The following is a 16,564-nucleotide window of genomic DNA, read 5'->3' on the forward strand; positions in this document are numbered from 1 at the left end:
AACCACAGCAGAAACAAACAAACTAGAACGGCACTCGGTAGAGCGCATACCTCCACCATGCTGAACAGTTTACATTTTGTATCCCCACCGACAGGCCCGAACTGAACCAAAATCCAATTGGCTTGTTCTTGTCCACCAAGTTTCATCTGAATCTGTCCATAACTTTTTGAGATATCATGCTCACAGACATATAGGGGCGAATACATAACCTGCGGACACCTTCGCTGACGGAGGTAAGAAACCTTGTATTTTAGCCATGCCAAAATCAATTGCTGAAGGAAACAAGTGAAAACATGTTTCGGCAGAACATTTATATAGAGGGAAACTTCCCCCCCCCGCCCCCCACCCAGTTGATGAATGCATAAAGGCAAGAGCTCTGATAGTTGGATTTTAAGATTTTGGTTTGGATTACGGGTTCAATTAATAACCATGTACAGTGTACAAACACCATCGCAGGTGTGTGATAGGCCAAATGTCAGGTCATGGCCTTGGGAATGTCTGGCACACGTCGGCAGCCACCGTGTCATTGCATCAGCTTGATAATTTAATCTGGGTAACCGTGGCTCACCTGATGGGAAAATCCACCATGGCATTGATTTTATCCCTCCAGAGGATATTGCGGAACGAGAACCGTTTGAGCTGCAGAATTAGGACGTTTGGGAGACGCCAAAGGAGCAGCTGCTTTGTTGCCTGCCGGTGAGTTTTGCATTGAGGGCAGTACCTGGGGAAGAGGGATGGGAGGATTATGTGCTGCATACGGAAAGATTAAAGGTTAGTGACTTTTCCATTGCTATTTGAAGGAAGCAATGAGAATAAACCCCGTAAACCAATCATGTGGATAACGTGCTTGTTCCGATAAAGGTTGACAAATGAGGGTCCTAAGTCGATGGGCATGTTCTACCGTGGAAGCGCACGCACGCACGCACACACGCACACACAATGAACTAAACACCCGCTCACTTCATTCAAAGGACCGTAAGGTGACCCACATAAAATATTTCATGGAGAGCTTTGTCCACCTGTTATCCCATGTCCAAAGTGCACTTCTCGATTACTTTTGGTCCCATCCGTTCCCAAAAGGTGTTCAGCTCCAATCACTCGGCTTGGCACCACAATCCATGTTGTTGAAGTCCCAACATTGCCCCCAACCCCATATTTTTATTTTGGTCAAGTGCACTATATCTGGAAAATCCACCAAGTACGTTTCTCAATGTACGTACAGTGCCTTTCAGTTCAATGGCAAACTGTTGCGATCAAATGTCACGATTATTGTGTCCCTCAAACCTGCTGCTGGTGTCCCCGCCCTCCCCCTCCCTTCCACTGGTCTGTTATGCATCTTAGTTCTTCCACAAGATTTCACGTGTGTGTGTGTGTGTGTGTGTGTGTGTGTGTGTGTGTGTGTGTGTGTGTGTGTGTGTGTGTGTGTGTGTGTGTGTGTGTGTGTGTGTGTGTATATGTATGTATATATATATATATATATATTATCCTCACCAGGCCTCTTCTGGGGCTAGAACCTCTGGTTTTGTGAACAGATTGAGACAGTGTGAAAGCGTTACACCCACGACACTCCCACTGGCACCCGCTCCACCGCCAGCGCCCTCCTCCTCCTCTTCCAACCCCACAAGCAGGGGCTTAGTCTCCACAGCAACGTGGCCTGGAATTCGGCTGTGGTTGCACCATTCCAGTACCAGGTTGGCTTCATCAGGAATCGAGAGCACGCCGTCTGAATGTGAAAGACAGGACACACAGAATTGAAGTGTGGACAAGGCAGTGATTAAACAGCAATCCCATACCTGACAGTCGTTTTAGAACACAGAGCCGTGCACCTGGAAAACTCGGCTGGAGCTGAGGATTAGGTTTGGGGGAGGGGGTGGAATAATGACTGTCGGTGCTTTTAATCCGAGCAGATCACGTCATTGCCCTGGATTCGTCCAAATAAAATCTTGTCCGTGCCACGTGCAATACGTGTACAAGCTCCTCCATGGGATGTGTTTAAATCATGACGAGCGGAGATTAAAAGACATATACTTCCAAATTCCTGCTTCGACAGACTCCCTGACATGTCGTTCAACGTATACAACACACTTGTCAGCCACAACGTCATGTTGAACAGCTCAATGGAAACTTTTGCGACCATTTCTAAGTCGCAAATGCCATGACACAAGCATTTCCACTTCTCATCAGGACACAAGGTGGCATCTGCTCCCCATCACATGAGGGTGGCACATATCTGAATAAAATGAACACAGCTTGGTGTTGCTTTTCGTGACATCCAAGGCAGACAGAGCTTGCACATCAGATCACATTTTCCTTTGATCGTCATTTGGTTGAATTTTTTTTTAATTAACTTTATTTCTACTTTGTGGAAACCATGTCACAAAAGTATTTGTAGTACAGTAGTAGTAGTAATAGTGGGCACATGCTTAGTTTCCCCTTTGAAGCAGAGCTTGTAGGGTGTCGCCTCCATGTCATACCATAATGTAACCGCACGTCCGTTTCCAAGATGCTTGGTTTATTGCGTTAGTCTCACAACATCCGACCAAGTGTTGCAATTTAATCTGCGCTCTTCATTGTCCACATGACGTGGTAATAAATCCCTTCCTCTATTATACTTTTTCAAACAAGGTTGTGTGATCATCTTTATTTTATTTTATTTTCGCTGTGTCGTCTGTGGACACTCAAATGGTCAACTACAATTTGTTCAAGCCCAGATCGATGGACGACGAACTGATAATCGTGTATCATCCATTCGAGCAACACGTCCGAGCAATCGCAATTTGGTGTGAAATAATGTTCTTCATATTTGCCAAAGGTTATATATATCACGAGGTTTAAAAAAATTTGAGTGTCCACTGTCCATGCTTCAAAACCATATAATCATATTGAACGTGTTCGGGCATTACATACTTGAGCCTTTTGTACTCGAGGAGTCATCGTTGGTGCCATAAATTTTTACCTCCGACACTGAAGTTCCGTGACCCGTCTCTCCGTGAGCACGATATCTCAAAAAAGTTATGAACGGATTTGGACAAACTTTGGTGGACAGGTTCAAAGTGTGACGAGGACAAACCGATTCGATTTTGGTGAAGGTCCGAATCCAGATCCAGATACGAGAATTTTTTAATTTCTTAAGTCGGTCTTCATAATTGAGAGATGGGGCCCAAAACTAATTCTGTATATATATATATATATATATATATATATATATATATATATATATATATATATATATATATATATATATATATATATATATATATATATATATATATATATATATATATATATATATATATATATATATATATATATATATATATACACTGCATAAATATTACTTCCAAGGCAAACAAAATCGAGTATTTACAACTCTTCACAAAAATCAGAACATTGTATTAACAAAAAGGTCTGCACAAAAAAATAACAACAAAAGTACTAAAATATTCGTAGACAAAACAGACCGGGGAGGAGGGGAGGGGTTTGTTTCCTCCCCCTTTCAGAAACACGTCCCCATGGAGATCCCCTCTGTGAGTTCATGTCGGTGGCATGACGGCAAAGTATCTGATCACTGATTGTTCGACGGTTGTAACCAAAAACTGAAAGCTTTTGTTTTGAAGTGTTATCCAGTCCGACCTCCAAAATCCAGCGAGCAAAATGTTCGTGATGTGAACCGCGGCCTCGTTTAATCATTGAGGTCATGATCGATGCGTTTCAGCTCGGTGTTTGAAAGAGATGGAGCACCGACAAACACGCATGGGTTGGCAGACCCCATGGGCCGAATGGCTTTGTCTTGCGTTGAAGTTCATGGTAAGGGACCACAACGCACAATGATGAGTATGCCTCGGTGGAGAAATCGGTGATGAAGAGTTTGCTTTCATTAAAGTCTCAGTCCAAGAATAAGGGCGATGGTTGGTGAATTTCATGATGCGCCACAATAAACGTGGATTACACTCCTCCACCATGTGCTGGAAATTTCCACAGCTGCCTCCACTCCTCCCCACCGCCCCTCTCTCTCTCTCTCTCTCTCTCTCTCTCTCTCGAACAGACCGTTCATAGGCAGATACCCTCAATGGAATGTTTACTGGTGAATAAAACATTTGTAGAGTCACGCTGTTATGCACGCGGGCAACATTTACAATGGCAAGGCTTGACATTTCCATTAAAACACGTTACATTCATCCTTGTGGCAAAATTACTTCATTGTCTCCACTTCTTCTTGCTTTTTTTTTTGTTTTTAAACAATTAACCGTAACGGCAACCGCCAAATTAAATGCATACTTGTCTCTGTGAGCAAACCAAATTGTGACGTTCGAGAATGAAGTATGTAAAGGAGGTGAACAATGGAAAATGAAGCACAAGATATGTTAAGGTTCATTTCTAAGACTTCACAACAACACGAAGGTCAATGAAGACAGACAGAGACCGCCCAAAACATACACACGGCATACACCAATGCAAGCGACGAGCAATGTGACCCTCCACACGCCGACTGGCGACGCGACCCTCCATGACACAAAATGGACAGTGGGCAGAAAGAATCAACAAACTATTTCCGAGCTTCAAAACTACGTTCCAAGTAAAATCAAACAAAAAGAAAAGCATGTATCTCTACTCCTTTCCACCACGGACATGTTCTCCAAACAAGCGTCTGTTGATAAAGTGGGTCAAGAGTCAAAATATTTTGGGCTCTCCATCAACCCAGGGAAAACCACATCACGTTCTCACACAGATCATTTACTCGCACCCCCATTTAACTTGTGATGGTACACCAAATAAGGAAGGGAATTAATTAGTGCGTTTCGGAACATCATTTTTTTTATTAGAAAACTCAAACGCAATCGTGAAATCTCCAGTTGGGTTTCTATGGCAAAGAGTTACTATGACCAGTAAGAAGACATTTTAGAACTCGAGAAGTTTATCATCTTGACCAAAAAGCATCCGATGAAACGTTTGAGCTGGCCCGTAATGGCGCGTGATTCACAAACGTTGATTTTTTTTTTACGAGGCCGTGAGAGGACCCAGTGAAGCAATCGCGATGCCACTCGAAAGGCGATTGCATTTGTGACAAACTGATGTGTTTTTGGCAGAGGTTGGACGCGAACAACAGAAAACGGTAAAACCAAACTACTCGGAAGGAGACCACTTTGGTCACCAGGTGAGGAAGAATGGTATCAGACACCTGTTTGTTCCTCCTCCGTTTGCAAACCTCTGGACCAATTTCCCCGACATCTGTTGTACGGAATTATTACTTTCACACATGAAAGGTCAATGTCGCAATAAATAAAAAAATTCAATTCTTTATCAAATTGATGTAAAAATGCGAGACGACAATGCTTTCAGCGACCGATTGTCACGTCATATAAACTGCATTGAAATATTTATTTTAAACATGCAGAATGGAAATTAATACACAAAGGGCCGAGTCTCCGCGGGACTACACAGAGTCCAATCAGTGGTTACACGATCCTGCACAAGCTAAAACGAGGAATGTCCCAAGGAGGCCATTTGGCTCATCATTGCCGTGTTGCACTCCCAAATTAATTTTTGCTGTGGGTGTAAAACATCCGTTTCTGGGTGGGGGGGGAGGGGAATTCTGGGTATTTCTTCCCCTCCCACATTCTGCTCTCTCTGCTATGTCTATTCTGCCATTGGTGCATTTCCATACTTTCCACTGTGATCGCATATTTATGGCTTTGCTCATTTTAACTAACAATCTTCTCATACATTACTAAAATCTGAATAACCCCATCTTCATCAGGTGACCCAACTTGTTACGAATAATGTCAAGCGATTATTGACAGCAGCCCACAATAGCTCAGGATACCAATATATATGGAATGAAAGAGCGATATGCAGGAGTGTCAAATCTGCCAGTGGCACTGCAAGCAGTAAGAAGTTGGTGCAGTAATGCTGTGAAAGGAAACAAAACAAGCCCAACATAACCCACAATGCTTTGTTTGTGTGGTGCCGAGCATCGTCCACAATGACTGATGCAATTCCAAATGTTATAGTCTCGGCCTGACCTGCACTGCACCAATGCCATGGTAACGCGTGCCTGAGGTTTCTCGATAAGGAACAGTTTTGAGGATTCATCCAGAGCCGCTTTCAAAATGTCAACAACGGTCAAGGCTATGTAATGAGTGTTATCAAAAACAAGAGAAACACAGGTTAACATTTCACGATTCAAGTCAATACATCCTAATTTCACTGAAACCATTTCCCTGTATTATTGAACCCCTCCCCCTCCTCCACCCCCCCACACCCCACCCCACCCCTTACAACTACACCAAACCACAGTTGTGATTCTTATAAAAAGGTCAAACTTAACCAAAGATAAGGGGCACAGGAAAAGACCAATTAGCCCATCTTACCTAAGCTGTAGCATTCCCATCATCTCTACATATAACTAGAAGAGCACTCAGTAGAGTGCATCCCTCCGCCATGCAATGCCTGAGCTGCGAGAACATATCGGGCCCAATATATTTTTGAAATACGTTATACAGTACTATATCGTTTTTGGCCCGATCCCTCAATGGTGAAGAATCACTTTAAAAATTAAATAATTCTCCTCTCCAGATGCAGTTTCAGATCTTCACCAAAATTGAATCAATTCTTCCTCGTCACACACCCAACCTGTCCACAAAATTTAATCCGGATCCATCCACAACATTTTTGAGATCTCCTGTGCACAGACAAACAGACAGAAATGGGTGAAAACTGACCTCCTTCACCTTCGGTGGTGGAGGTAACTAGAACAGCACTCGTTAGAGCGCACACCTCCGTCAGGCTGAACGGTTTACATTTTGTATCCCACTGATGAGCCGGATCTGTATCCGGAACTCCAAAATAGAATTGGCTTGTTCTTGTCACCTACCCAACTCAACCACCAAGTGTTGTTCGCATCTTTCCACAACTTTTTGAGAGATTGTGCTACATATCGTTTTTGGCCCCATTTCTCAATGGTGAAGAATCACTTAGAAAATTTACAAAAATTCTCGAATCCGGATCTGAATTTGGATCTTCACCAAAATCGAATCATTCTCGTCACACTCCCAACCTGTCCAACAAGTTTCATCTGAATCTGTCGATACCTTTTTGAGATATCCTGTTCACATGCAGACAGACAGACAAGCAGTGGTGAAAATATAACCTCCATCCACCTTCAGAGGTAAGAGGTAAGAAATAAAAACAATATTCAATTCACCAAGAATAATTAAAACATGTTTGCAAACACCACCCCACCCCCAACCTCCAATTACCGCACCCTTTTTTCAAATGGGACACTTGTATTAATCAATGAGGTTTGGCGTCGTTCCATAAGTGCGGACGGGTGGAACAGATAGATTGTGTTCCGCATATGCTAAACACCTGGGGGACGTTTCCGTGGCTGTTGTCACGTTTTGCTCAATATTTACTCCATCCTTGAACCAGAGGGGCCTTTTATTAAGTTTTAGCAAAATAAGTTACGACCCGAGCATCGGCTTTATTTTTTTTTTTATGAACACATCTAAAGTTTGCCCATAAAAAAACTGGGTCACCACAGTTATTTTGATCTTCGATATCCGTGTGGTGAGAACTTTGCCAGAAAATATCACCCCAGTGGTTAGAATTGCTTTGCATGCATCATTCTCTATCTTTCAAACCAAACGTCGTTTTTCTTCAACCAAAAAGAAAAAGAGTATCTGGTAATGCAAAATGTACAAGGCAATATAGATTAGAAGAAAAATAAATAAATAAATCACCAAGTCGGTCTGCCTCACTCTCACTTTCTCCAAAACACACCAATGACATCATTGGTATAAAGTTATATTTCCTACGTGTCATCGATCACATGTAAAGTTTCGTATGAATCAGTGAAGCAGTTTCAGAGAAAAGGATTTTAAAAAGTTTTCCTGTGATGCAATATGGCTGCCACACCACGTCACCGATGTCATCATTGTGAACAAATAATGTTTACCATGGGAATTCCATCACAAATTGAAAATTAAAAAGGTTTGAGAGAAGAAGATTGTTCAATTGTTTTCCTGTAATCTAAAATGGCAGCCCAACTTGGTTCAAAATTCAAGTACATTCAGGACCTTTAAACCTTACGATGACCTACTTGTTGGTGGAGGGGTAGGATGCCATGAGCAAACCTAGTTCTACCGCACCAAAGATCATTTCAGCCAAGTTTGTTCACAATCCCATCAGCAGTTCGGAGAAGCAGTTACAAGTGTTTATCGACAGAGGGACGGACATTGCGCCAGCTAAAAATAAAAATACGAAGAAAAAAAGCAGAAATAACAAGGAGCTGATGATACTCTAGGTCCCCCACCTTTAGGTTGGTATGAGGAAGAGATCTGTGTAATATGAAAGCTAAATATTCAATGGTTTTTGAAATACGAGTGCGTGGCCGTACGTGCGTGACCATACGTGCAAAAAAAACAAAAACTTTCAAACCGCATGCCAGAAACAACAAGCACACAGGCCGTTCCTTCGCTCTTGCGTGCCCATACGTGCGTGGCCGTACGTGCAAAAACCAACAAAAAACTTTCAAACAACCACACAGGCCATTCCTTCACTCTCATAAGCGATGACTGGATTGGGGCATTGTGTTTATCTATAAATGCGCATAAGAAATCGAGAAATTATTAGAATACAGTAAGTCATCACTATCCGGAAGTCCGTACGTTGTCACCCGTAATGGGGAACGCGGCTGAGGATCTCTTCCCCAACGGCCACGCCTACGCAGCAACGTGTCCTGTCATTGGTAACTAAATGACACCCTTTCCCCATCAGCCACGCCTACGCAGCAACGTGTCCTGTCATTGCTTTGGTAAATAAATGGCCACAACTTGGGAACCACTTGTCCAATTATTATCAAACCTTGAAAAGGCACATACTCAGGTCCCCAGCAATATACCTGGCAAGTTTCAATTAGATCGGACCAGTGGTTGTCGAGAAACAGAGGTCACACACACACACACACACACACACACACACACACACACACACACACACACACACACACACACACACACACACACACACACACACACACACATACACATACACACACACACACACACACACACACACACAGCTAGAATTATAGATACATTGCATACACAAACCAAGTTACCGAGATTATTGCCGTGGCAACAGAATTCTGCCGATCAACGCCATGATCTAATCAGGTTGAGATCATTTCATGAGGAATCTGCAATACGACAGCTAAATTTTCACCTAGTCAGAGGACAGAAGACCTAAATGGTGGTTTAGTACTCCGGGGGGGGGGGGGGGGTCAAATAAACTGAGGTACCATTAAAAATTGGGGGAGGGAGGGGGCACCAATCGTAGAAACAAACCTAACAACAGGAATAATCCTCCTCCTATCTGATGGGGGGCTTCATGATTGTACTTGTTTGGAATGGCAAGGTAAGCTGGCAGGTTTAATGATTGTACTGTACTTTCACTGACAAAACAAGAGCGAGAATTGCTTCGCAATACATTTCCCCTACCAGTCTCAATGAATGTTCAGGAGATAAAAATTGTTTGCGTTTAACGCACACTCGAGCCGATACTGGAACCAAAATGAAGAAGAAGGAACCCTATAACCCAATAACCCACTTGGGTCTATTCGGCAAAATAAAAAGAAAAGCAATTTTCATTTCCTGATATGTTTTGTGGACTAGAAACCAAAAAAAAGACAACTCGGATAACAAACTGGAGATAAAAATGAGTTAGCTTTAACACACACTCGAGCCAATACTGGAACCAAAATTAAGAAGATGAACCTTTCTAACCCACCGTGTTTTCATTGTTTCTAGGCCTTTCCCATTTCATATTAAAAATAACCTGATGTACATACATGAAGCAAAAATATGCGTATGGCTCATGTGCATATATAATACATCATGATAATTCCAATTGCACTGAGCCATAGACTTAGTAACACCTCAGCCTAAGGCCTGCCAATCTGTGCTGCTTCATGCAATGATGGTGCATGCTTTTATTGGGGTGGAGTCAGGCCAGCTGAACAATGACCCATGTATAACATGATATGACAGCTATTTTCTAAGTTTATAAAGGGCAAAACTCTGCGAAAAATTGACGAAACACCCTGAAACTCGAACTTGTTATGAAAGTTATAACAATGCCATGTACCAAGTTTCAGTTGAATATGTTAAAGTGTATGGGGGGGAAAAAAAAAGACTGAAAAACCATAGGTGGGATAGACAGAGAGCAAACCTATAGTCCCCTCTTGTGAAACCAGTAAGGGACTCGTAAGCTGGCAAGTTTAATGATTATACATGTACTTGCAAGGTAAGCAAGCAAGTTTAATTGACGTATTTTTGTCACGGATGACAAATCTTGGTTGATGAATTGGGTAGGTGACAAGAACAAGCCGATTACATTTTGGTTCAGGTCCAGATGCAGATACAGATCCAGCCTCAATTTCAGGTAAGCTGGCAAGCGTAATTATTGTACAAGTACTGGCAAAAGAAGCTGGCAATTTTAATGATGTACTTTTTTGTCATGTAGTTTTGTGGGATACAAAATGTAAACCGTTCAGCCTGCCTGAGATATGCGCCATTCTCATTTTACTTGTTTCTGCTGGTGTGTTTAATGATCGTACTTTTACTGGCAAAGCAAAGAAAGGTAAGGTAACGTAAGGTAAGCTGGCCAGGTGAATGATTGTACATGTACTGGTTTAATAGACGATTTGAAAATGGCACTCGCCCAAGCACACCCACGATCTCTTCCACAGTTATGATTTTGTTCCTCTGCGGGCCATTGTCACTTGTTTTTGTATATGTATGCCGAAATATGTTTACCCCCCTCCCCCCACCGAACCCTCGGGTCATTTATGTGAATAGGGGAGGGGGGTGGACACATAGCTCCTCCATGTTGCTGCTGTTTGTCCTTTAGTGAATCCATGAACCTAGACTCCTTCTTCTTTCAGCTGCTCCCGTTAGGGGTCGCCACAGCGGATCATCCGTATGATCCGCATAGTGATTTGGCACATGTTTTACGCCGGATGCCCTTCCTGACACAACCTGGTTGCCTCTTACGACACAGGGATATGGTACACCTATTTTAACCGGGGTATACACCGGCCCAGTACACTGGTACTCACTTCGCCGACCTCGGAAGGATGACAGGCTGAGTCAACCCCCTGGTGTAATAATTCAGTGGCCCAACGGGGCTTGAACTCGGGACCTTTTGGATCCCAAGCCGCTGCCCTAACCACTGCGCCAACACCAGGCTCTTTGGTCAATCCATGAACCTAGACTATATATATATATATATATATATATATATATATATATATATATATATATATATATATATATATCATAGGCACAATACCCCTGGGCACTTGGCTGGATAAGATAACCAAAGAACAAGTGGTAGGCATGAATGACCTACAAAATATGTAGAAGAAAGTAAAAACCGATGGATTTTTTTTTTTCATGTCACGAACAAACTTTAGTAAATCACGGTTGATAAAGGTTGTGGTCAAGTTTCATCAGAATTGCATGTGTATTTTCTGAGAAGAAAGCAAATACATATTTTTGGGGAGAACCCCCAGAGTCCTCCTTAGGGCCCGATGTTTAGGTCATCTCTAACGAGATGACCGAATAAAACCAGTGTCGATGTCAGTACGTCCGTACGTCCCCAGTTTTTCCTTCCGATTTTCTTGATATTTGGTATGTGGGTAGATGTCGATGAGGGATGCACGTCGGTATGACCTTTGACCCGAATGAAGGTCAAGGTCACTCCAAAGTTGCGAAATCATCCATTTTCAAAATCTATCTCCTCCGCCGTTTATGATCCGATCTTCGAAATTCCTTCGGATTCTGATAATATGGAACAATATCTAAATTTGGTCAGGCCAGTTTTTTTAACTCGTTCTGGTTATCGAGTCACTTGTCTTCAAAGTTGGAAAAATCGTCAATGTGATACGGTCAAAAGAATTTCGCCCGATCTTGATGAAACTTGGTATGTAGGTAGGGGTCGATGAGTGATGCACGACGGTATGACTTTAGACCTGATTGAAGGTCAATGTCAAGGTCACCGATGCTGTAAACTTGCGAAATCATCCATTGTCAAAATATCATCCACCATTTATGACTCAGAAATGAGGTTTGATTACTGAGGTTTTCTATCCTTTTTACTCCCGGGCTTTCGTCTGTACGTTGAACCAAAAGACAAGAAGACATCGAAGCCATTCTAAGCCGATCAGAGATCCACATCTACAGAGCTTCAGAGATGACAGTCACCCTCAACCGGGGGTAATTTTATTTTTTTAATGCCATGAACAAACTTTGGTAAATACAGGGTGCTGATGAGTGTGGCAGAGTTTCATCGAAATCCTATGTGTAGTTTCAGAGAAGAAGTTGAAAGTATTTGTGGACGGACGGCATGCCATCCCATAAGCTCCCTGGAACGACGTTACAGGTGAGCTAAAAAATTATTGTTGCTGGCAAGTACAAACATCATGAATTACATTTTTGGTTCATCAACCTTGCGAAAAACCACAGCACCGACGGTCGTGGCCAAAAGTATTAGCGCCTTTGCACTTTTTTCAAATAATGCACCATTTGTTCCAGGAAATTGTTGAAATGCAAAAATATTTTGGTGTCCACAGATGTATTTCTTTGGTTTGCAGTGGAACAAAACAAAAAAAAGCTGAAAAAAAAAACAAAAAAAAAACTTACTAAATCTTATTCCACACAGAAATCCTAAAATGGCCCGGGCAATATTATTGGCACCTTTTAGAAGTTGTTAGAAATAATGAGATTTCAAGCAGGTGATTCTCCTTTACTTTGGAATTGAACGCACCTGTGGTGAGTTGCAGGTGCCAGCAATGTAAAAATCACAGGTTCACTCATTCGAACAGTTTGAATAGAGAAAAGGAGTCATTCTGCTGTTTTGTGTCACTGTGTCTACCACAATGAGCACAGAGAAAAGAAAGAAAACCAGAGAATTGTCTGAGGAGGTCAGACACAAGATTGTAGCCAAGCATGGACAATCTCAAGGCTACAAGTGCATCTCTTGAGACCTTGATGTTCCTGTGTCCACCATACGCAATGTTATCAGGAAGTTTAAGGCCCATGGCACTAGAGCCAACCTCCCTGGATGTGGCCACACGAGAAAACTTGATTGAAGATTGCAGCGAAGGATTTTTTGAATGATGGAGAAAGCACCTCAATGAACTGCCAACAGATTCAAGCAGTTCTTCAGACACAAGGTATGACAGTTTCAACTCACAACATCTGTCACCAACTCAATGAAAGGAGGTTCTGTGGAAGGAGACCCAGGAGAACTCCACTGCTGAGAAACAGAAAAAAGAAAGCCCAACTGGAGTTTACTAAAACACACCTGAACAAGCAAAAATCCTTCTGGGAGAATGTCCTGTGGACAGATGAGACCAAATTAGAGCTTTTGGTAAAGCATATCTTCTCTTTGTTTACAGAAAACAAAATGAAGCCTTCAAAGAAAAGAACACCTTTCCTACAGTCAAACATGGAGGAGGTTCAGTGATGTTTTGCGGTTGCTGTGCCGCCTCTGGCACTGGGTGCTTTACTTGTGTGCATGGCATCATGAAATCACATTACCCAGGAGGCATTTTGGAGCATAATGTTCAACCCAATGTCAGTAAGCTGGGTCTCCATCAAAGGTCATGGGTCTTGCAGCAGGACAATGACCCCAAACACCCAGGAATGGTTCAAGATAAAACAATGGACTGTTCTGAAGTGTCCAGGAATGAGTCCAGATCTAAATCCCATTGAACATTTGTGGGGAGATCTGAAAACAGCAGTTGGGAGAAGGCACCCTTCAAATCTGAGAGAACTGGAACAGTTTGTACAAGAAGAGTTGAACAAACTGCCAGTAGAGAATTGTAGGAAGCTCATTCATGGCTACAGGAAGCGCTTGATTGTAGTTATTTTGTCCAAAGGCTGTGATACCAAATATTAAATCGTGGGTGTGAATAATTTTATCAATGCCATTTATTTATATTTTCTGATTTAAAAGGATCTATTAAGTTCTGAATCAAAAACAAAGGTTCTGTAATATTAACAGTGAAATAAATAATTGTGGAGATGAAATACTTTTGTCATTTTCAACTTATTTCTTCAAGAAAATTGTGAGTTAGTTGAAAAAAAGTGCAAGGGTTCCAATATTTTTGGCCACGACTGCACTGCAAGTCAAAATATTCCCCCGAAGTCATGAAAGGACTGTCCCCTGTGTCAGCGAAGATTGGTTCTTTATTATGTACCTAGGTTACACATTTCCCATCGGCGAGACAGTTTCCTGATGCCATTGGGAAAACAAGTCGTTTTTGGCTCCAAATCGTTTTGGAGAGAGAAAATAATAATAATTTGAATCCTCATCCACTCCCACCCAACCCCCACTCTGTTCTGTCCCCATGAATCTGAAAGTGCTGTTTTCATGCTGACCACCAAATCCTGTTAGTACTGGAATCAGTTCACAGATCTCAACATAACCCTTTGAACTCTGGCAGCCATTTCACCGGCCACTATTAAAACCTCCACATACCCGAGCAGCCGGATTTTTCTCCAGGGAGCCCAGGGTGGGGGAGCCGAAAGTCCAAGGAGCTCAAAGTTCAAAGTGTTAATGGTCTGATTAATCCAATCTATGCAACCGTTCCCATCTTCCCAAGACGTATCAGGACTGAAACATTAAATAACGAAATTATCTCGATGTAGAAGTGATGTTTTATACTAGTTATATTCATGACAATAAGGAGTTTCTTGCAATCAACATGGCAGCATTATTTGACGAGTTTTTAAAAGGTCACCCCACCTCCTCATCTCCTTCCTCTCCCCCTCACAAATTAATAATGACACACAAAACTCACCTTCGGGACAGAGTTCAACTTCCTTCCCCTCATTTTCGAGGTAAAGGTTGAAAGGGAAAGATAAAGTAGTCTCGGGCCTCGATCCGCCAGCATCGGTTTCCACACGCGAGTTGGACGTCGCCTTGTCGGGATTCACCCCGAGTTGTCGATCACAGGAGGCACTGTCAAACTCTTTCGGGCCCACTTTAAGCCTGGCAAGCTGTGGCGAATCTCTGACATCTTGGGCTTCATTTGAGGTTGTCACACTGGGCGTCAGAGTTTCAAGAGGTGAGGTGACTTTAACAAAGTGTCTGAGGAGCACAGGGAGCGATAGAAAATACAAATCAATGACAATTGCATTTATTCATTTAAAATTCCCAAATTAAATAAATCTGTCTCTGCCAAGAGACGTAAATTCAATGAATCATTAGAAATATATATATATTTTTTAATGTGCAGATGTCAGCCATATTTTCACCTCATCTGTATCCTGCTTTTGTAATCAAGCTGACATGCTCAATACTATGCAAGAAGATTTCTCAACATAAGCCAGTTATTCAGTCCACACCATCTTTCAGGTTCACCGTTAAGCCTCATGTATACTTCCCTTCCCCCCCCCCCCTTCTCCCCCAAATTGTCAGCCCTTCTCTTCCATAACAGCACCTGGCAAAGTTAAAAGCAGCTTGAGCGAGTTGCTGATAGTTGAGTGAAACGGCTCGAAGGCTCAGCAGAAAAGGAGAGCCGACGGGCTCCGGGTGGCATGCATTGCGATGCTCTGACCAGTTGCTCTTTTGGCACGACCTGTGGGCATCACAAGCGGGTCATATTCCAATGCAAACTAACAAGGCCTTCTCACAAGGCAGAGGAGAGGTACGGGGCATGGACAAAAAAAAAGGGTAGTCACATTGCAAAGGTGAGCAAGGGTGTAAAAGTACAATGGCAGCTTCGTACATGTTACAGTACGCGACGCGGTAGCACTTGGTACAGCGGCGCAGACGTCCCTCAGAGGGATGAGTCATGTGACATGCAGCACAGCGAGTTACCGGCGTGTTGGGAACAATTAACCGCTGCAAGAAGAAACAAGAAACCATGAGTAGGTCATTTAATAACAACTGACAGATTAAAATTGGATTGTAAAAAAAAATTTGTTACATTTCACACATTAATGAAATCCTCCCCAGCTGCTGGCAAACAACTACACAACTCCCACCAACCACCACAGCAACATGTCTGAAAGCAAAGGAAACTTTTGCCAGGAGTCGTCAAATATACTCCAAGGTTCAATGACTTTCTGTCAACTTCAGTGTCACCACACTAAGTTTTTTTGTTTTTTTTAATAAAATGAGACTTTGATGGCTGAAGTCAAAGCCAAGAACTGAAACACATCTTGGGGGGGAAATGTAGAGCAACAACAATCCAGGGCTCCAAATACCTGCTCGGTCAAACTGCACTGGTGCCGCCAACTCTTAAGCAAATATTCACCAGGAATTTTAAGTGTGCATCGGCCAAACAAAACAGCACTCTGCCTACACAGGTAACCGATTCAGCAAACGGGTTTGTTGGGAAGGGTTGGGAATGATGACTGGGGCGAGGGGGGGGGGAGAGGGGGGTATCCAACAACGTATTTCTGTGTGGTTGGCATCTCGCAAATTATGTGGCCAAGTGCACATGAAAAACCCAATAGAGACTGCTATGTCTGTTTTAGTATCTATCAAT

At 42.6% G+C, this 16,564-nt stretch overlaps 1 protein-coding gene across 4 annotated transcripts in view; it reads right to left on the reverse strand.

The window, feature by feature from the left end:
• The window catches only part of USP19 (ubiquitin specific peptidase 19), a 121,551-nt gene that overhangs the window by 6,171 nt on the left and 98,816 nt on the right, over positions 1 to 16,564 (reverse strand). For all 4 annotated transcript variants that reach the window (XM_085853163.1, XM_085853166.1, XM_085853164.1 and 1 more), the window contains 5 exons: positions 15,800 to 15,915; positions 15,512 to 15,649; positions 14,870 to 15,159; positions 1,492 to 1,723; positions 569 to 721 (listed from right to left, as the gene is read on the reverse strand). In XM_085853163.1, coding sequence (XP_085709289.1) covers positions 569 to 721; positions 1,492 to 1,723; positions 14,870 to 15,159; positions 15,512 to 15,649; positions 15,800 to 15,915 — 929 coding nt within the window. The remainder of the gene's footprint in view (positions 1 to 568; positions 722 to 1,491; positions 1,724 to 14,869; positions 15,160 to 15,511; positions 15,650 to 15,799; positions 15,916 to 16,564) is intronic.

This window comes from Eptatretus burgeri, chromosome 13, assembly GCF_056783735.1.
Source record: "Eptatretus burgeri isolate ZD-2024b chromosome 13, Ebu_testis_v1, whole genome shotgun sequence".
Lineage (NCBI taxonomy): Eukaryota > Metazoa > Chordata > Myxini > Myxiniformes > Myxinidae > Eptatretus > Eptatretus burgeri.